Source organism: Gracilinanus agilis, chromosome 1 (assembly GCF_016433145.1).
Source record: "Gracilinanus agilis isolate LMUSP501 chromosome 1, AgileGrace, whole genome shotgun sequence".
Classification (NCBI taxonomy): Eukaryota; Metazoa; Chordata; class Mammalia; order Didelphimorphia; family Didelphidae; genus Gracilinanus; species Gracilinanus agilis.
This window is the reverse complement of record NC_058130.1, coordinates 178,429,791-178,451,258: the sequence shown is the minus strand read 5'-3', so window position 1 is coordinate 178,451,258 and position 21,468 is coordinate 178,429,791. Positions and strand designations below refer to the sequence as shown.

The window sequence follows — 21,468 nt, the reverse complement described above, 5'->3', positions numbered from 1 at the left end:
CAAAGCACACTGTTCTTAAATGGTTCAACAAAGAAATGAGAATTATGGGAGTAGAATTTATGTCCTGAATACCAAAAGTAATGGGCAGAATAGAAAAATTACAATTCGTAATGGCAAATCTCACCAAAGAAACAAAAGAGAGAACAATAAATTTGAAATCAAGTATACAAAAGTGAAGGGCAATGTAGAAGGAAAGAAGCAAAAAAAGATTAACATGAAAAGAAAATATACTTACCAGCCAAGCAAAATATACTGATCTTGAAGAAAGAATGAATAAAGATAATCTAAGGAAAACAGGTCTCCCAGATAAGAAAAAGAACAGGACAAAAATCCTTAACACCATAATGCAGGAAATAGAAAAGAACTAACCAGAACTTCTGCCCATAGAAAATGAAAGATACTATTTGAAAGAATTCACAGACACTTTCAGGAAAAATCCCCAAGGCTACAAAATCCAAGAGAACTAGAACCAGATAAAAATATATATTAACTATAACCAAAAAAAGCAAGAGAGATAAAGGAAATAAGTAAAACTCCACAGGGAAAGGAGTGAAAAAAGAGAAGAGATATTAAGGGTGAGGCAGTGACAGCCAGTGGAAACAGAGCTACTTTAAGAAAAAGAGTAAGGTAAAATAGATAAAGTACTGGGAAAAAACATCATAACTTGAAAAAATATTATGCAAATGGAAGAAAATATAAATCTAATTTTCATAACTTTAAATGCAGAAAGGATTAAACAATCCAATAGAATGAAAAAGGATAGATTGTATAAGAAAACAAAACCCTATGATCTGTTGCTTATATTTTCCCTCTTGCTTTTATCTGTTTATATAATTCCCCCTCCCCACCCAAATAACTACAGAATTCATAAAATATCTGGAAAATTAACCTCACCAAGCACACAAAAGACTTGTGTAGATTCAATTGCAAAGTGCTCAAAGAAATTTAAGAACAATAAAAATAACAACTTAAATAGCTGGAGAAATAGTCAGTGCTCATGCCTAGGTCAACCATATAATAAAAATGACAATATTACCAAAACTAACTTACATTTTAATGTGATACCAATCAAATTAATAAAGTGATACCTTACATAACTTAATTTAAATAATTTAAAAAAGAAAAGATTTAGACTATTAAGGAAAAAAAAGAAGTAGGGATAAAGGGGGAATAACATTTTCAGACCTCAATCAATATTGGTATTGGTTAAAAAATAGAGACAGATCAATAGAACAGAGTAAACAATAGTGGATCAGAAACAGTAGAACCCAATAACTTAGTGTTTGATAAAGTAGATAACAAAAATTACCTAGGAAAAAACTCCCTATTTGATAAAAACTGCTGGGAAAATTGAATATCAGTCTAGTAGAAATGGGACTTAGACCAACACCTTACTTTGTATTCCATAATACATTCTAAAATATTTTTTTAAGTTAAAGAGAATTCTACCAAAAAAAAATTAGAAACAAAACTGATCATATATTTCTCATAGCTATGAATTGGAAATGTATTAATAAGAAACCATATAAGGGATAGAGTCAATTAGAAAAGTTAAAACATAACTTTATTTACTTGCAACTGAGCTTCACAGACAAAATTAATGCATCTAGGGTAAAAAGGGAAGTGATCAAACAGGAGAGAAAGATCTTTATACCAAAATAAGAGTTTGTTATTCAAGATGTATCAGCAATTGTGTGTGTGTATGTACGTATACATACACACACACATTCACACACAAAGAAACAGAGACAGAGAGAGATAAAGCCATTCCCTAATAGATAAGTGGTCAAAGGATATGAAAAAATAGTTCTCAAAAGAATTTCAAAATGTTCACAGCCATATGAAAGAATACTCCAAATCACTAATGAAATATAGATCAAATTCTCACATCCTGCAAATTGGCTAAAATGATAAAAAATGGCAATAGGCAATGTTAGAGAGATTATGGAATATTAGGCATTCTAATACATTGTTGGTGGAGCTGTGAAATGATGCAACCGTTTTTGGGAATCATTTGGAATTATACAAATAAAGTGGCTACCCTTTGCAAATTATGAATTATAAAAATAAAGTTCATATCTTTCGAATAAGAAACTCCACTAGTGGGCTAATACCCAAAGGAAGTCATTAATAAGAAGAAAGTCCCCATATAGTCCAAAATATGACAACACTTACATTTTTTAAAATTTAATTTAATTTCCCCTCAATTACATGTAAAAATAATTTCCAACATTTTTCAAAGAATTTTGAACTTCAGATTCTCTCCCTTTCTCCCTCCCTGCTACTCCCCACCTCCCCACTGAGATGGTAAGCAATCTTATATAGATTTACATGTGCAATCATGTAAAACATTTTTCCATATAATCCTTTTGTGGAAGGAAACCAAAATAAAAAAAATTAAGAAAGATAATGAAAAAAGTTTGTTTTGATCTGGATTCAGACTCTATCAGTTCTCTTTTTGAGAGCAGATGGCATTTTTTATCATGAGTCCTTTGGGATTGTTTTGGATCATTGTAATCCTGAGAATAACTACAGTATTCCTGTCACTGTACAGTGTCCTTCTGGTTCTGCTTATTTCACTCTGCTTCAGTTCCTGTAAGCCTTCTGAGCTGAGATCCTGTCTTTTCTTACAGCACAATTGTATTCCATTTACAATCATATGCTATAACTTATTGAGCCATTCCTCAGTTGATGGGTATTCCCTCAATTTCCAATTCTTTGCCCCTACAAAAAGAGCTGCTATAAATATTTTTTTACATATCAACACCCTGCTCTCTCTTGAAATCTCTTTGGGATACAACTTAGTAATTGTATTGCTGGGTCAAAGGATATGTACTGTTTCATCGCTCTTTGGACATAGGTCCAAATTGCTCTCCAGAATTATTTAATCAATTCACAACTCCCCCAGCAATGCATTAGTATCAATTCTCCCACATCCCCTCCAAGTTTTGTCATTTCCCTTTTCTGTCATAATAGCCAATATGATAAGGTGTACAGAGGTACTTCAGAGTTGTTTTACTTTGTATTTCTCTAATTAATAATGATTTAGAACATTTTTTGCATTACTATAGAGAGCTTTAGTTACTTTGACTGAGAACTGCCTGTTCATATCCTTTGACCATTTATCAATTGAGAAATGACATATTCTTATACATTTTACTCATTTCTCTATTTTTTGAGAAATAAGGTCTTTATTAGAGAGACTTGTAAAAAATTTTCCACTATTATGATCATTGTGTATTATTCTTCATCTTATCTCCTCCTGTTTAGTTTTTGACCACCACCTCCCTCAATTTGCCCTCTTTTCTATCAGTCTCACCCATTTTCTCTTATCTGCTTCTCCTTCTACTTTTCTATAGGATAAGATAGATTTCTATACCTAATTGATTGTGTATATTCTTCTCTCACTGAGTCAATTCTGATGAGAATAAGGTTCATATGCTCTCCTCCCCATCTCCCTCATCTTCCTTGCCACTGTAAAAGCTCTTTCATGCTTGTTTTATGTGTGGTAATTTACCTCTTTCTATTTTTCCTTTCTCCTCCTACCAATGCATTCCTCTTTATCATGCCTTAATTTTATTTTTTTATATCATTCCATCATATTCAACTCAAACCCTTGCCTTCTGTCTATGACTATTCCTTCTAACTGCCTTAATAATGATAAAGTTCTTAGGAGTTATAAGAATCAACTTCCCATATAGGGTATGTAAACAGTTTAGTCTTACTGAATATCTTTTGGTTTTTCCTTCTTGTTTACCTTTTTTATGGTTCTATTGAATCATGTATTTGAGAGTCAAAATTTTCATTCAGCTCTGGTCTTTTCATCAGGAATGTTTGAAAGTTCTCTATTATATTGAATGCTCATTTTTCTCCCTGAAAGATTGTGCTCAGTTTTTCTGGGTAAGCCATTCTTCATTGAAGTCTTAGCTCCTTTATCCTCTGGAATATCACTATTCCAGCCCCTCTGATCCTTTAATATAGAAGCTACTAAATCTTGTGTTATCTTCACTGTGGTTCCACAATATTTGAATTGTTTCCTTTTGCCTATTTGTAATATGTTCTCCTTAACCTAGGAGTTCTGGAATTGGATTATAATATTCATGGGAATTATCCTTTTGGGGTCTCTTTCAGGAGGTGATCTGTGGATTCTTTCATTTTCTATTTTATCTTCTGGTTCTAGAATATAAGGGTAGTTTCCTTAATCATTTCTTGAAAGATGAAATCTAAGCTCTGTTTTTGATCATGACTTTTAAGTAGTCTAATAATTTTAGATAATCTCTCCTAGACTTGCTTTCCAGGTCAGTTGTTTTTCTAATGAGATATTTCACATTTTCTTCTATTTTTTTTCATTGTATTGACTGATGTTTCATGGAGTTATTAGCTTCCACTTACCTAATTCCAATTTTTAAGACATGATTTTCTTGAGTGAAATTTTATATCACCTTTTCCATTTGGTCCCTTCTACTTTTTAAAAAGTTCTTTTCCTTAGTGAATTTGTGTACCTCTTTTTCTATAAGGACAATTCAGCCTTTTAAGAAGTTGTTTTTATATATCTTTTTCTATTTGGTCAATTCTGTTTTTTAAGAAGTCCTTCTCTTCACTGGATTTTTGTGCCTCTTTTACCAATTCTGTTTTTTAAGAAATTAATTTTTTCATTATTTTTTGTGTTTCCTTTGTCAAGCTGTTGACTCTTTTTTCATGATTTTACTGAATCGCTCTCATTTCTTTTCCAATTTTTCCTTTACCTCTCTTATTTCATTTTTAAAATTCTTTGTGAGCTCCTCCATTAATTCTTTTTGGTCTTGAGAACAGCTCCTTTTTTTGCTTAAGGAATTTAGATGCAGTAGTATTGATTTTGTTGTGTTCTTCTGAGTTTGTCTTTTGGCCTTCTCTGTCACCAAAAAAACTTGAGTTTCTTATTTCTACTATTTGCTCATTTTACAACCTTTTTCTTTTAATTAAAAAAAAAACTTTTAAAGCTATGGTCTGTAACTGTGGTGAAGAGAACACTATTCCAAGTTTCTGGTTCATTTCATTGTGCAGCTGCCTTAGAGCTAGCTCTGGGGATTTATCTGCTTTCATTTCTTCAAGGTGGTATAATGTAAGAAGAGGTGTTTTTAATATTCTCCTGGCCTGTGCCCTGGTCTGTAACCCTGAGTATTCTTTTCTCCCTTAGAACTGTGACTAGGGTCCCCTGTGGCTGCAAGTACTGGTGTGTGCTGGTGCTCCTCCTTACCCCGAGACTGTGTTCTGGGACAGCTACCTGGAGCTACTTGTAGGCATTATCACAAGAGTCTTATGTACAGTGGCAGCAAAGGAACCCATGTAATGTCTTTCTGAGCAGTTGTCTGATCCCCCTTCTGTGGCTGAGAGCTGCAGAAGCTTTTGCTGTTGCTTCAGCTGCACCCAAAGCTTATTGCCATGGAGGAACCTGCTTTGGCACATTGCTTTACACATTTTACTTCCATCCAAGTGCACTAGATCTTTCCTGCTGGACTTCTATGTTATTTTGGGTGGAAAATTTATTTTGCCCTTTTTTTTGGGTTATGCTACTCTAAAATTTGTTTTGAGGCATTGTATCATAGTTTTTTAGAGAGTAATTTAGCAGACATCAAGTGGGTCTGTGTACCTTCTCTGCCATCTTGTCTCCATTCTCCCGCCACTCCCTCCCAGCAATACTTTTTATGATGTCTAAATTGGAAATAAATTAGATGTCCATTATGGGGGAATAACTAAACAAATTGTGGTATGTGAATATACTGTAATATGACTGTGCAATAAGAAATGATGTGTGTGATGAATACAGAGTAGCATGGAAAGGTCCATATGAACTATAGTGCAGAGCCGAGAAAACAATATGTACAGTAACTACAATAGTGGAAATGGAATAGCAATTATACAACAAAAAATCAAAAGTAAATGTAACTATTACATGTTCCACACATTTTTAGATTTTTTTCAATGTGCTAACTTTTTTTTCTCCCTAAAAAAATCCCATTTATCATATGAGATGGCTCTTTGAGAGGGAGATAGAGAGAAAAAATAGGCAACTATGGTAATGTCACAAATGGGAAATATCAATAAGCTTATTGAAAAGTAAATGCAACAAATTTGTAAAGATCAAGCAGTATTTGAAACAAGAATTATGAGAAAACACCCCAAACCTACCCCTTTGTGGATATGGCAGGTCCACAAATATTATACATTGCACATATTTTTAGATTTTTTTCAATGTACTGTTCGGTTATTTTGAGTTTGTTTCTTTTTCTTCTGTAAAAAATACTGTTTTTTTATATGAGATAGCTCTCTGGAAGAGGTAGGAGGAAGGATACTTGGGATAACTATGATAATTATAAGGAAGAGAAGAGGTAAATAAAAAATTCATTTAAAAAATTCTTATTGACCCACTAACACGCCTTGAAAGGTCTAGACTGTCTTGTTCTTAAGTGGAGGAGGATAGGCCTCCTCCACGAGGTGCTTTATGACAACAGCTTTGAGTCACAGAGGTTCTTCCGGCTCCTACAATAGAAGAAACCTTTAGCTTATAGAACTAAACACAATAATTCCAGATACCTATGACTTCTGCTGAGTTTGGTTGAGCGGTGCCGATGGAAGAAGATGGAGTTTCTAGGAACAACTCAGACTGCCAGTTACTGTGGCCCAAAAAAGTCATGTGGTTCGACTGAGTTGCCTCCTGGAACAGTGACCCAGGAGAGTTACCAGCCTTATTATCTGCCAGGATACCGATACCTTAACTCATGGCGACCCAGCTTATTTTATAAAGTCTCTAACAACCAGAGCTGTCAAGATGAAGGCCCTACGGGCCGGAGCTCCTTGAGGCCTCCCACCATCCTGCCTGCCCTGCGCACTGCCCTGTTTTCCAGGTACAACCGTCATGACTGGGAACAGTCAAGCATCGCCCAACTCCAGGGCGCTGAAACCTCTCGGCACTGGGCCAACAGGCTGACATCTGACTCAGTAAGGTTGATGCAGGACAAAGACCAGATAATCCGACAGATGCAGGATGGCACCTGTCGAAACCTGAGCCAGAGGCTGTCTGACATTGGCTTCTGGAAATCAGAGCTGACCTACGAATTAGATAGGCTACTGACCGAGAACCATGGCCTGGACTCCTCCAAGAAGCGACTAGGGTGTGCAGCTGACGAATTGGAGAATCCATTGCAGGTCAGTGTGTGGGAAGTGTATGCCATCATATATAAAACAGGCATTTTTCCTTTATATCCAGTGATAGCTGGTAACTTTCTGAGCTGACTTAGTCACTGTCTTGGAATAACAGAGACTGAAGAGCTTTGAAAATACAGTAGAGGAACTGCATGAACACATGGGCTGATGGAGATATTGGGGGATGCAGTCACTAAACAATAACTCTAGTCCATCTATCAATAATATGGAAATAGGTCTTGATCAATGATATATGTCAGTGGTTCCCAAACTTTTTTGTCCTACTGCCCCCTTTCCAGAAAAAATATTACTTAGCCCCCTGGAAATTAATATTTTTTAAATTTTAATAGCAATTAATAGGAAAGATAAATGCACCTGTGGCCATCACCACGCCCTTGGATCACTGCAGCATCCACCAGGGGGCGGTAGCACCCACTTTGGGAATCACTGATATATGTAAAACCCAGTGGAATTGTGCATCAGCTAAGGGGGGTTAGGGGGGTTTGGGGAGAGGGAAAGAACATGAAATATGAAACTATGGGAAAATATTCAAAATAAAAACTTAAAAAAACAACAACAACAAAAAAGAAAACATAGTAGAGGGAGTTATCAGTCCCCCATGCTGGTCTTTTGCAATTCAAATGAGGTAACATTTATTGAGTGCTTACTATTGTACCAGGCACTAGGAAAAAATGAAATAGTGCCTGTCCTCCAGGAATTTATATTCTGTCTAGTGTCCTGAAACCATTGTTCACTGAGATTTCTACCTCTTCCAAATTGAACTGAACATCTTGAAAGAGAATTCACATACCTGGCCATCTAATTCCTTGTGTGAAGTCTGGAGTATGAGAAATATGTGTAAGTGAGCCATATGAGTGTGGATCTGATCCCTGCTCTACAATCTTTTGTCCCATCTTCTCTTGTTCTCCCCTGCTTCAAAGCCTTCACCTGCATGATGTAATAATATCTGTCACTAACATCTACCTTCCCTCTCCTTTCCGATAGTTCCATTCCCCCTATTCTCTCCTTCCTTCAAAGCCTTCACCTGAATGGTGTACTTATAGCGCTAACATCTGTCTTCCTTTTTCCTTCTAGTAGCCTTTGTGACATCACAGGTAAGAGAACCAATCAGTAGTTATTCTTTCAAAACCATTATTCTCTCCTGTCCCTCCCTTTGGAAAGTCTTCTAATTTGCCTCATCTCCTTTTTTAGTCTTCTGTTACTGAGACTTATTACAACAGCAAATCCATTATTACAATTGTCCCTTGCTATGTCAAGGTTATTGTGGCTTCACTGTATTGTGGGTTTTTTTAAAAATCTAATTCTGTGTGGTGAAGTTTTTGCTATATCACAGGATTTTGTGGATGAATATTGTAGTGTACAAAATGGAAATGCAGTACACCATTCCTGCTTGTGCAAGTTTGCCAACGTGAGATTGTACACGGAATGAAAGACAACCAACCACAGTGCTGTGTTCTATATCCTGGGTCCTGATTGGCTCCGTGACTGTAGCATCTGTCTGTTTGCTTTCCTGGCACTTTGCAGATTTTCACCTATCACAGGGGTCCATGGAAGGTGGCTCCTGCGATAGGTATGGGATCACTGTATTCTGATATTGGTAGAGAGACATAATGAAAGTTTCATGGAGGCTTAGGCGAGCTTTGATAGAGGAATACATCTTCAGTTCACTGGTGGCTAATTTTTTCAGAAACATTTCTTTAGTTGGCTAACTTCAAAGCTAGGTCTTCTTTCAATGAGTGGTTGGCAGGCTTCCATTAAGCTTACTGCATAGGGCTGATCCACGTCAGGGCTTCCAAGGCTTCATGAATACCTCTTCCATTTCATTATGGAGCCTCGTCTTGTTTGCCTCTTTGCAGTTCTTTCTATCCAAACAATTATTGTGGAGAGGACCACAAAGCCTTAATTCCAGGCACAGTCTGGTGAAGATTGCTGGGATTGCTGGGAAGGGTTTCTGAGGACCTGCTCACATTGCTATTGACAGTCTCCTCCTTTGGGAAGCCTATGGCCTGGGGCTGTTGTCCATGGCATAACATACAAAGGTTTGGGGAGAGAGCAATGGAGGAACACTTTTTAAAAGTACTTGTAATAAATTTACACATCCTGAAGTGTGTCAGGGCATTAAGGTATGTGTTTTGTGAGAAATCATTACGTGTTATGACTCAAGTCTTGATCACACATAAGGGGAACAATTTTCACACTTTCCTTAGGGTTGGTCCACAGTGGCCTTATCCCATCTCTCAGATGTTCTGGAAATGTGTTATCTAGGCAGAAGAGGCAGCCCACAAGAAGAGAATACAGACACTTCCTAGCTGTGTGACCCTAGACAAGTCACTTATATTGCCTAGCCCTTACCACTTTTCTGTCCTGGAACCAATACACAGTATTGATTCTAAGATAGAATATTTTTTAAAAGTCTAAAGACAGGGAAACAAGCAAAATATCTTCTCAAAGTTTCTCCATAACCATTTCCAATCTGCCTTCCCATCTCCCACCACATATATATTCTTTTATCACACCTCTCATGGGAGATGTTGAAAGGAGTATTAGGAATATTCATTCTTTGTCCAGGTTTAGACTAGAACGAGGGTCCTTAACCTTTTGGCAGGTCATGGACTCCCTTGCCAGTCTAACAAAACCTATGGACCTTTTCTCAAAATATAATGCATAAATGTAAATGCCTAAAACCAAAATCATAGCATCATAAATGTAAATGTGTAACATTATAATTGTAAATGCATAAAAATGAAATGCATAATATTATAAAGGAAACCAATTCCATTGCAGTTATCAAAAATATACTTTAAAAAAGCAAGTTCACAGACTCCAGGCTAAGCACCCCTGTTGTTTGAGCTCTGATGTCTCATTTGGAACTTGCATTCATAACAGAGCTGCTGTAGGAATATTAATTTAATTCAGCCTCAGTGTAGAAGTTCTAGGTCTTTCACTAAATAAGCTTATATTCTACTGGGGAAATAGAAAATGTATAAAATTAAATATAATGGAGTGTCAACAAGTAGAGTAGAAAGGCTCCTGGATCTGGAGCCAAAAGACCTGAATTCAGAATTAAGTGGCCAGATTGGATGCTGTAGGAACATACAAGCAATTGTACTCTACAGATATATTTATGGATTCTCAAGTGATCATTAGCCTCACCAGTGGCAAAATAGGATCTCTTAGTGGGAGGTGATAGTCAAAGAGCTTAGTTACTCAATTTTCTCTCAAGTTTTGTGGTGGCACCTAATTAATTTAAAGTTTGTGGCAATGAGGAAAGGAAAGGGAGAGACAAATTCTATTTAGTAATTGCACTTCTGTATTTAATCCCAGTGACTCTGAGCAAGTCACTTGATCTTTTGGGGCTTCAGTTTCCCTAGGTGCAAAAGAGGAACATGGGACTAGATGGCTCTTCTAGCTGTAAATCCATGATTCTATGATCCATGACTTGGCTCTTCTTGGAAACAGCTGGTCATTTGCCCAGACTTTAGGGCAACCTACACTATTTGTTCTGCCCAACTGGAAGTGCTATGGAGCAGTAATGAGCCAATTTTCTGGAGTCTCTCCTCAGTGGCCTGGCACCCAAAGTTTCTGTCCAGTGTAGGGTGGAGAGTACAAGCTGACCTGCCTCTACATTCTGCTCTTACCTGGCACTACCCAAATGTTCATTTAACAAATATTTACTTTGTGCCAGGCACTACCCTTGTTTCCACAATTAAAGAAACTAGACAACTAGTTGACTGGTGAGTGGAGGAAGACAGAATCTGTGCTCAAACATCCTAATGAAAACATTCTCTCTTGTAGCTTCTTTCTCACTCTGAGTCTACATCTTCCCCTTTAGGCAAAAATCAGGGAGAGCCACAATCATCCCTCTGGTGTTCCTGACTCTACAGTGTGACTCCTAACCTCACCATTCAATTGAAATTACTTTTTCCAAAGCAGTTTCTCCAAAGATCTCTCTCTCTCTTTTAATGTATTTTGATTTTTAAAATTTTCAGTGGTCTCTTAATTGCCAAATAAAATAGCTTTTTTCCGGTCCTCACCCTTCTTGACATCCCAGATTCATTTGTCAGTGCTAATCACCTTCTGCTTCTGAATACTCTTATCCCCCTAGGTTTTCATGACACTTATTTTCTGGGTCTCCTTCTGCCTGTCTGAGCATTCATTCTTGGTCTCCTTTGCTCAAAACCCTCCATATAGCATCTCTTATCTGAAGATTCTGTCCTAGATCCTTTTCACTTCTTCCTATACCCTCTTTAGTAGTGATCTCATCAGCTCACATAGCTGTAATTATGAATCTTTATCCATGACTCTCAGATCTACACATTTATCCCTAGTCTCCCTCTTGAGTTCCAGTCCCACATTGTGAGCTGGCTTTTGGATGTTTCTAACTAGAAATCAAGCTGACATCTCAAATTCAGTCCAAACAGTCCAAAGCAGAATTCATTGTCATTCCCCTACCCAAACTCACCCCTTTCTCTTTTTTCACTGAGGACACCAGTCACCTTTTCAGCTTTCTCCCTTATTCTTCCCTTTCATGCATTCTACAATCCAACCAAACTAGCTTTCTGGTTGTTCCTTATATAAAATTCCACTTCCTGTCTACAAGCTCTGTCACAGGCTGTCACCCCACCCCTGGAATGCTCTTCCTCCTTACCGCCATGTCATAGAATCTCTAGACTACTTTAGAGCTCCACTAACATTCCACCTTCTACATGAAGGCCTTCCAGATCCTCCCAGAGGTTGATGCCTCCCTCCCATGTATTTGTATCTGTTTAGTGTGTTTCAGGTATTCTTATCTATGTACATGGAGCCTTCCCCAAAAGTATATAAGCTGCTCAAAAGCAGGGACTATCCGATCCTCTTGTCTTTATACTTCCAGCACACAATGGAGACATATCAAATATTTATTTATTGATTGACTTCATCCTTCAGCCATAGAATCAGTTATATTGCCAGGAGGGAGAACAAGGTAAACATGTGATGCCTCAGCATGGTGGCCTGGGGAACCTGTTTTGCTGGATGACTTTTCCCCGTACGCTGTGACTGTGACCTTCCAGGGCTGCGTTTGTGTCTCTGGGAAGTTCTTGTGGGCTGTACTATTTTGTAAGCTATCTGAGGTAATGGGCACAACATGTTCCAAAGGGCTGGGCAGTTGTGACTCAAGTCAAAATGCCAGGGATAGCTGGATCCATGACAGTTCTTTCTGAGACCTTGTCTATTCTATTGAGTATGCTGGTATTGGGGCCATGGGACCGTAACTGTAATGGACCCCAGGAGGGATACAAAGAAGTATAAGAGCCGGCCCTCAAGGGGTTTGCAGGCCCCCTAGGAATATAAGATAAGTGTGTGAAAGTTAATAAACACAAGAGCAGAGTGAGAAGGAGGAAGGGTAGTATTCAAATCCAAAAACACAGTTATAAAACCCAACGGAGCCAAAGGTACAAACTCCAAACTCAATGTACAACTTTCTGAGTAAAAAGAGCAAATACCAGCAGAGGTAGATGTGAGTCATCCCTGTGCATGGTGATCTAAATATAGCCAGAGAAAGAACACACTGTCTATCTCTCCCTCTTCCTTTCTTTGCAGGTAGCTCTGGAATGCTTGTACCATCGTGAAAAGCGCATAGGTGTAGATTTAGTCCATGATGCTGTTGAAAAAAACCTCATCCAGGTATGAAGTCTCATCCATCCGTCCATCTCCATCCATCCACCCATCCATACATCCATCCATACATCTATCCATACATACATACACCCACCCCACAAGACTATGTACGGGGTAACAGGCAGCACAGAAGAACTGGGGTTGGGTCATCCTAGGATAGGAATATAAATCTATCTTACATGGCTAGCTGTAGTTGACAGGTGATAGGAAAAAGCAGGAATTAGTCAGAGGGATAGTTGGGAAAAAGAAAATTCTGAACAATCCTTCAGGAATAAAGACATTGCATTTTTCCCAAAGATATGCCTGGCTTTAAAAAGGCATAAAAGAAGGTCACTGAGATTACAGATCTTTTTTGCCTATATGATTCGGTAAAATAAACAAATAAACAAAAAGACACAAACATAGACTGATAACCAAGACATCCGTTTTTGAGATCTCAAAGTAAAACCAACAATGTGACTTTTAGAAAATTGCTTTGCCTCTCTGGGCCTTAGTTTTCTCATCAGTAAAATAAGAGTACTAGATGAGATGGTTGAAAAGAATACTGGATTGGAAGTTGGGACTACAGGACCAGCTTTGCTATGCCACCTAGTTTAAATTACTTCTCTGAACTTTCATTTCCTCACTTGTAAAACAAAGGGGTGGAGTAAGTATAATAAGAAGAGCACTGGCTCAGGAATCAGAGGACCTGAGTTAAAAGGCCATATTTGATTTTGTGACTTTGCTCAAGTCACTTCTTCATTCACAAAAAGAAGGATTTTGACTAAAATCTCTCAGCTCTTTCCCAGTTGTTCATATCTGATCCTATGATTAGATAACCTTTTAGATCCCTTTACCTCTAAATCTTTATCCTATGCTTTCTATCATCTTTGGGAAAGAGACACAAGAAATTGTCATATAAGCAGAATTTAAGACAAGATTCTGAATAAGTCCATAGAACTACCCCCAAGCCCCAACTGTATCATTCCAGAAAAGATATCATGTATGGTGGGAAACATCACTTTTAGCATAAAAGGGAGCAAAAAGTTGAGTTGTCAATGTTTTCAGACTTTACTGAAATTCTCCATTGCTTGAATTACTGATATCTTGTAGAATAAGTCTAATTTCTTTCAGGACTTTTGTCCATAACCATAGGATGCATTGATATAAGTCATGGATGGGGGAAAAATCCTAGAAAAAAGAGAAAATAGTCATAATGATAGCACGTATTTGTACAGTATTTTTAAGATTCACTAAGCAATCTCAGAAGTAAACACATGGGATAGTATATTATTGACCTAATTTTACAGATGAGGAACCAAGGCAAAGAGAAAATAAAGAAGACTTTAGTTCAAATGCAATCATAGATACCTTTTAGCTATACGACCCTGGGCAAATCCTTAACCTCTCCTAGCTTCGATTTCTTCATCTTTAAGAATGAGAATATTTGCACCTATTTCTCAGGGTTATTGGGAAAATCAAGTGATATGATACACAGTATATATATATTTAAGTTCTAAATTGATATTAGCCATTATTATTGCCATTTCTGCTGTTATTATGGAAAAACTTGCCTAGGTCCAACAGCCAAAAAGCATCAAAGTTCAGGATTCCTAATTCTCGAGTCCAGAATTCCTTTCACTAAACTGGGCTTTTAACAGAGATCAGAAAGAATTTTGTAGAAGAGCACCAGACTGGGAATCAGGAGACTGAATTTTTAGTCCCAACTCTATTATCTTGCTCAGTGACATTGGGCAAGTAACCAAACTTCTTTGGACCTCAGTTTCTTCTTCTGTAAAACAGAGAAAAGTATTCCTTCTCTGCCCATCACATGGAGTGATCATAGAAGCAAAGGAGTTCGTGTAAGTGAAAAGGGTTTATTGGGTGTGTATTATATAAATAAAAGGGATCATCTTGCTCTAGCTCTCTTTCCCATGGCCACTGATAGATTTCTATGGCATGGGTTCCCATAAGGTATATAGAAGTCTTTATATATCTCCAAAATTGTAAAGTGAAAAACCAACAAGATAAAGTTTTCTCCAGTCCCTTCAGTTTTTTAACAGGTCTATTTTCAGGTCCTTTGCAGGAATTTCAGTTGGTTTGTGGGCAGGTCCATTTTTCTATCCGTTCAAAAGGAGAATAGGTCAGGTGGGTTTCCACTAACTCATCAGGTCTACGTCATCTAATTACTTTGCTGTTAATAAGCTTCCATTTGTTGGCTCCCCAAAGGAAATAAAAGTGGATTTGGGATGCCAGTTTTCTCTGTTCCCTTTCTTTCAAGTTCCCTCTTTATTAGTGAGAGGGGCGATGGGAAGAGAAAGCAAGAGGATAATCAGTTTTTGAGAACTGCTGCCCTTTCTGACTAGCAGACATTTTGCCTTGCAGGAGGTTGATATGTTAAAATGTTGTCAAGATCAAATGAGAAAATTGGCAGAGAGATGTGAACTGCAGCTGCGGTGAGTATTGGCTTCTCTTTCCTGTTTTCTGGCTAATATAATTTCCTGGGATTGGACAAAATTGGCATTTCTTTCTCCCACTGCACCCACTTTTAATTTATTATAATTATGATTATCTAACTATTATTATTTTTATAAGGAGGGAAAAGGATGGAGAAGGATCATCTGCAGTGATTTCTTAGTCTGTGGACAGCATATATGAATTATAACCCTGCAGACATGGCAAAATGGAGCATTATGAAACAGGACCCCGTGATTTCTGGGAGGATTGTCTGGAATTGTGCCAAGGGGTAGTCAGTAGAGGCCTGGAGTCAGGAGTCTGAAAAAGAAATCACCTTTTTGTTCTCTGATTCTCAGATGATTATGTAACTAGCATCGTGACAAGTTAAGGGAGCTATTCATGACATAATTAAAGTGAGAAGCAAGCTTTACAGGTCCCCGCTGCTGCAGTTGCTTTAGCCCTATGACTGGTACTCAGTGAAGAAGCCAGGTCCCATTCTTCATAGTGGGCAATTGACATTTAACTATTGCAAGAAAAATAGTTACTTAACATGGGACCATTAATTTCTGTACTCAGAAATATATTGATCAGCCCAAGGACCTACCTAATTGTTTTTATATATTTGGGGCACAGCAAGGGTGACAAGTAGGACAGATATTACAAAAAGACCTGGAATCAGGGCAAGTAATAGCTTCAGAGGGTAGAGAGGCAGGCCTGGAGGTGGAAGGTCCTGGGTTCAAATGTGCCTCAGATACCTCCTAGGTGTGTGACCCTAGGCAGGTCACTTAACCCCAATTGCCTAGCTCTTAAGACACATCTACCTTAGAAACAATACCTAGTATCGATTCTAAGACAGAAGGTAAAGGTTTAAAAAAAAGACCTGGAATCTTTAAAAGGACATGCCACCCTTCTCTCAAAGCCAGGATCATCTCTGGAAGCTAGGGTTAGGATTCAGGGACAATCACATTATTTTTCCTCTACTTTTTCCTCATTCCAACATTTGGATTTGAGTCAAAGCAGTTTAGATTGGCCATGGAAAGCAAAGTCAAAGGGGGAAATAAAGTCACAAAGACACCATATGCATCCTAGGATGACACATAGGAAGAAAAATGCTGTTTACCTTGGGTGTTTTTTGTTGTTGTTTTTTTGGTTTTTTTTTTTTTGCACAGCAGGTGGGGACAGACCAATTATACTGACATGTCACAACTCTAAAGAGATTTATTTGTGTGTGGCTTAAGGGAGAGCAATAACTAGGTGATTAGGGCCTTGGGGTGACAGACTTTAGAGACTACTGACAGACAGCCTTTGCCATACTTTAATAAATATAGAAACAATTGAGCTTAATCAAGATTTTACATGCTTCTTCTTCCTAGAGGTTGTTTTCCAAATTGACCCAGTCCCAATAACAGCCACCCAATCATCAGCAGTCAGATGTTACCCTCCAATCTCCATCCTAACCCTACCTCCAATCCCCATGCACACCCATAACACATGCTTCATCCTATTTGCCCTAAGTACAAAAATTGCAGATCATGCCTTGTGGCAGCTGCCTTACGACTATATTACACCTCAGTTATACATACCTTATGAAAAAAAATTTTAGCACCTACTAGTAGTGTTATTGCCTTTCCAATTTGCCCATTACTTACAGGAGTTTGAGAGTCTGTCCAAAGCACAGGGCCCAGTGCCCCCAAATTGCTGTGTTTCTGGTCTCCTTTCTGTGTGTTATTTTTCTACTTGCATACATCTGCTGCAGTTTGGAGACAGCCAGCAGGGGGTGAGAGTAGCCAGGAAAGGACCAGGCAAACCCCATAATGCTTAAGTCCATTGCTCCAATTTGGAGCTAGAGAGCTAGCCAATTTGTGAAATGGACTTTTGGGGGTCCAGGAAAAAGATGAGAGTGTGCCACCCAAGAGAGGAGAAATGGTAGAGTGGAACGTGCCCTGGACTCTGGAGTAAGTGGACCTGGGTTCAAAAACTGTTAATGCTTCTATAGCTTGGGTCAAGTTACTTAGCCTCCTGAGGCTCAGTTTCCTTGAGTGTAAAATAAATGGTGATCTCTAAGGTTCCTTTCAGTTCTAGGTCATGTGGTTTTATGTGAAAAATTGGGGAAATGGGGAGTCCTGACCTCTGAGGTCCCATCTAACTCAAATATATGATCCAAATGTCAGAAAGAGTTCCTTGGGGGACAGATGGGGGTGGGAGAAGACATTCCCCTCCATTAAAAATCTGAGGTAGGTCCCCTGGAACAGAACCATTTTATATTCTCAGGTGAAAGCCCATGTGTCAGAAGAAGGTTGTCATCATCAAGTGATTATCTCTTGCTTTCAGAGAACATTTTGCTATCTTGGGGGAACTTAATTAGTATAGAGCCAGAGCCCAATTAAGGAAACAGAATGCAATCTTTCCTCATCCTTAGTGTGGGAAGTACTGCTGCCAACCCATTCTATCCGTTGGCACATGGAAGAGAGTGGGAACTTTGGAGGTATTTTCGGCAAATCCTGGGGCCTCCCATCTGGATGGGGAAGTGTCCCTACCAGAGGTTGACATTATTCTCTCACTTCTTCCATTGGAGCGGAAAGTTCAGTTTATGATTATAGGAGAGTTAAATTTGGGTTTCCCCTGGTCAGCAGGACCCCAGAATGTGTTTTCTGGTTTGCATATGGCCATCAGTCTGGGACAGAGAGGGGGATGTTAGTTAAGGTCATTCTCCATCTCCCCCTGAGCAAGGGGAAAAGGGCAGCTTTGTCTGACTAATAGAAATGTTGCAGGTGTCTGGATGACAACTCCAATCTCCTTTTTCTCCCTGCCCTCAAATAGACTGGTCAAGGTCAAGGGTATTGCTTTAGAATTAAGGTTATAATGACTAAGACTCTAGTCTTAGTTTCAGGGATAAATTAGGTAAGATTCTTTCAGGATTGACCTCGATGGGGGATATGATACTGGGGTCACTCATGGTCTCCCTCATTCACCTGAAATTTTTTTCCTTTTAGCTTAACCCTGATAGTCTGAAGTCTGCCATTTGAAGCTCATTCCTTTGATTTGATGAATTATCTCCCATTGAAATGCAAATACCCCTTAGAGGAGGAGCACTTTAAACCCTTGTTGGTCATTTACACCTTAGCAAGAATAAGTATTAAGATTTTTCTTTCTAAGTCATGACTGAGAGAAAGTTCTAACAGGAAAAAAGGTGAGATAGTGAAGAGGTAAGGCTTGTAGGAGAGAGAGAAGACAAACCAGAGACTTCATAGAGGATTCATGTGAAATGATCCTTGTTTTCCCCAGGGATAACCGAGATGCCCAACATGCACTGGAAAGAGATTTGGCTGACAAAAATTCTGCCCAATTTATTGATGAGAAGTGCTACAACCTGAGAAACACATCAGATGCCATCAGCTTCTTCCATGGAGTAGAGAAAATAGATGGCGCGTAAGTGTGTGATTCTTTCTTACCTGGCTCTGCATAGGAGATTTCTGATTTCCATAATGAAAAGTATTTGCTTTCCACAGAAAAGTATTTGCTCTTAGGGACTGGTTTGTGTGTCAGTAGGATCAGGAGGATAAGGAAATCTCTGGTGAAGTTCTTTCACAAATAGGGAATCTGGCAAGAAGGTTCCTAGGTGTCTCCTAACCTTCATCTTGCACTTTAAAACCTCATATTTTCCACAGACCCTCTGCGCTAATAGGGCCCTGCCTAATTGAGTATATGACTCTTCATACCACTCCCTTAGTGGGTAGGGTGGAGGTAGAATGTAATTTGGTTGTGAGAGTAGAAGCTATTTCATTTCTACTGTTGTATCCTTAGCGCCTAGCAAGGGAGCTTTACACATAGCAGACACTTAATATCCTGAATTTTGGAAGAGTTGCCTAGGCCATCCACAAGATACTAAATCACTAAGCACAGTGTCTAAGGGCTCAGGTCATAGTTCTGCCCTCTTTTATTTTTCAGCAAGGGCAGTTAAAATAACCCTTCAATTGCCCCAGGCTCATCTCAGTGACCCTACTGGTTGTAAGATGAGGTCTGTTATAATCACAGAGCTTTGCCCAAGGTGGACCCTCTCACTGCTCTGACATCACCTTTTGTTCATTGTTCCCAAACCTTTAAACACCTAAAGGAAGTGAATGACTTCCCATAGGCCCTCCTTTTCTCCTCTAACTTCTGAAAGTTGTCTTACAGTTCAAGTTCTCTTTTAAAAACTTCCCCTAAAAGCTCTAGGAAATCAGCTTCTCCCATATGTGGATTCAAAGCCCATTCATTTGTACCAGTTGTTCCCTATGTGACCAGACAAGTAACTTTGCCTCTCTGGGTTTCAATTTTCTCCTATGTAGGTGAAAAGGGGAAGAGAATAAGCATTCATATAACACCTTATATGTGTCAGGAGCTTTGCTAAGTGCTTTTACAAGTATTTCATCTGTAAAGAGAGGAGAATGGATTGTAAGGCCCCTCAGTTCCAAATTTATAATTCTAAAATCCTTATGCTGAGGCCCATGAATTTAAAAAAAAAAAGATCTTTTGATAACTATATTTTAAACAAAACTGGTTTCCTTTGCAATCTAGTTTATTTTCTTTTATGCATTTAAAAACATTATTCTGAGGAGGTGGTCCAGTAAATGCCAAAGGGGCGGATGACACACAAAAGATTAAGAATTGCTAAGGAGATCTTTTCTTTTTCTTTTTCTTTTTTTCTTATTTGCTATTAGAGTGGATAAAAAATATATATCAAAAAAAGGAGGGAGAGGGGAAAAAAGAGTGGTATAATGGAACCATACTGGATTTGAAGTTAGGATATTTGGGCTGATGACTAGCTCAAGCCCTGCTAGCTGTGTGCCCATGGGCAAGTCACAAACTCTGACATGTAAAAATGAAGATATTACTTCACAATATTCATATGTACCTCATGTGTAAAAATAAAGTCATAATACTCCTATGGCCTACATTATGAGGCTTAAGAGGTTCCTGTGAGATATTGTATGTAAAACATTTTGTGACTGGACAAATTCTATAAAAATTAGAGTTGGTGTTTGAGCCTTGAGAAGGCAGGAGTTGGTCAGCCCCTCACCCCCAAGACCTGCGTCTTAAAAAGTCGAACTACAGAAATCCACTTGGGCTACAGAGGGCAGTGTTTGCCACTGGTCCTGGCAGGCCGGCTGGGAGCTGCCAGTTGGCTCCAGCGGCTGCCGAGCTGTGGGTGATGGGTCGGAAAGGGAATGGGCAGCGCGAAGTGCTGACGTCGGCCCTCCAGGCGCCAGGACTAGGGTTTATGGCCCGCGGTGGTCCTTAAACAGCCTGATGTCTGCTGCGGAGCCTCGGACTAGGCGTCCCGGGGGCGCCCCCAATTCCACGCTGGTGTGCAGGCTCGCTGGGCTGCTGGGTGGACATCCCACTGCAGCCAGCCAGTCGCGAGGCAGCAGCGCAGCTCTGAGGGACGGGAGTTGGGTGATGGGCTCTCGAATGGGCAGCTTCTGCCAAGATAAACCTTGGGTGCGGGTGGGAGACTTTTAAATACTCTTTCCCCCACAGCTCCAGCCAATCCATTTTCCTTGTGTCTTTCCCTGCCTACGCGTTCTTCTGTCTTCTCTGAGAGGGCCCGAGGGTGTTGGGGAGCGTAGGTCCAGGGGAACGCCCGCAGGGATGGGACTTAACCTTGCGGGGAGAGGCGGCTGGGCAGCCTAGGAGCTAATAGTGCAACTCCTGGGAGCCCGCGAGAAGACCCGGGAGTTTCAGGTTCGGGAAAATGAAAGTGCGATCTGCTTCTCTCGGTCCCCATCCCACCAGGGAGAGCACAGCCAGGGTGCTCCAGGCGCTCGGGCTCCGCAGACGGGGTGGGCCGGGACGGGCAGAGACAGGGCAGGGCACGCCCTTTGCCCAAAGCCGCTGCCAGGCCTCAGCTCGCACCTGGGGATTCCCGGGGCCTGCCCCCAAAGGCGGCCTGCCATACAGTTGGGAGTTTTGGAGGGAAACCGTGGCACTGCAGCTGCGGAGCAGAGGATGCTGGGACTTCTCACACACCTCTGCAGGGTGGTATTCCCCGCCTCAGTCACAGACAGGTACCAGGGCGTGAGAGGGAGGACCTCAGCCTTATAATTGGGCTTTGTGGGTCGTCTTTCCACCTTAGTTTACTGGAAGAAAAGAAACTCCAAGACAAATCCACATGATGCAATTATAAACAGT

At 39.6% G+C, this 21,468-nt stretch overlaps 1 protein-coding gene across 1 annotated transcript in view; it reads left to right on the top strand.

Annotated features, from left to right (window-relative positions):
• Window positions 1-6,618: 6,618 nt before the first annotated feature.
• TEKT5 (tektin 5) overlaps window positions 6,619-21,468 on the top strand; it is a 65,805-nt gene continuing 50,955 nt past the window's right edge. The window contains exons 1-4 of the mRNA XM_044657318.1: window positions 6,619-7,185; window positions 12,784-12,867; window positions 15,226-15,296; window positions 18,583-18,726. Of these exons, the coding sequence (XP_044513253.1) occupies window positions 6,619-7,185; window positions 12,784-12,867; window positions 15,226-15,296; window positions 18,583-18,726 (866 nt within the window). The remainder of the gene's footprint in view (window positions 7,186-12,783; window positions 12,868-15,225; window positions 15,297-18,582; window positions 18,727-21,468) is intronic.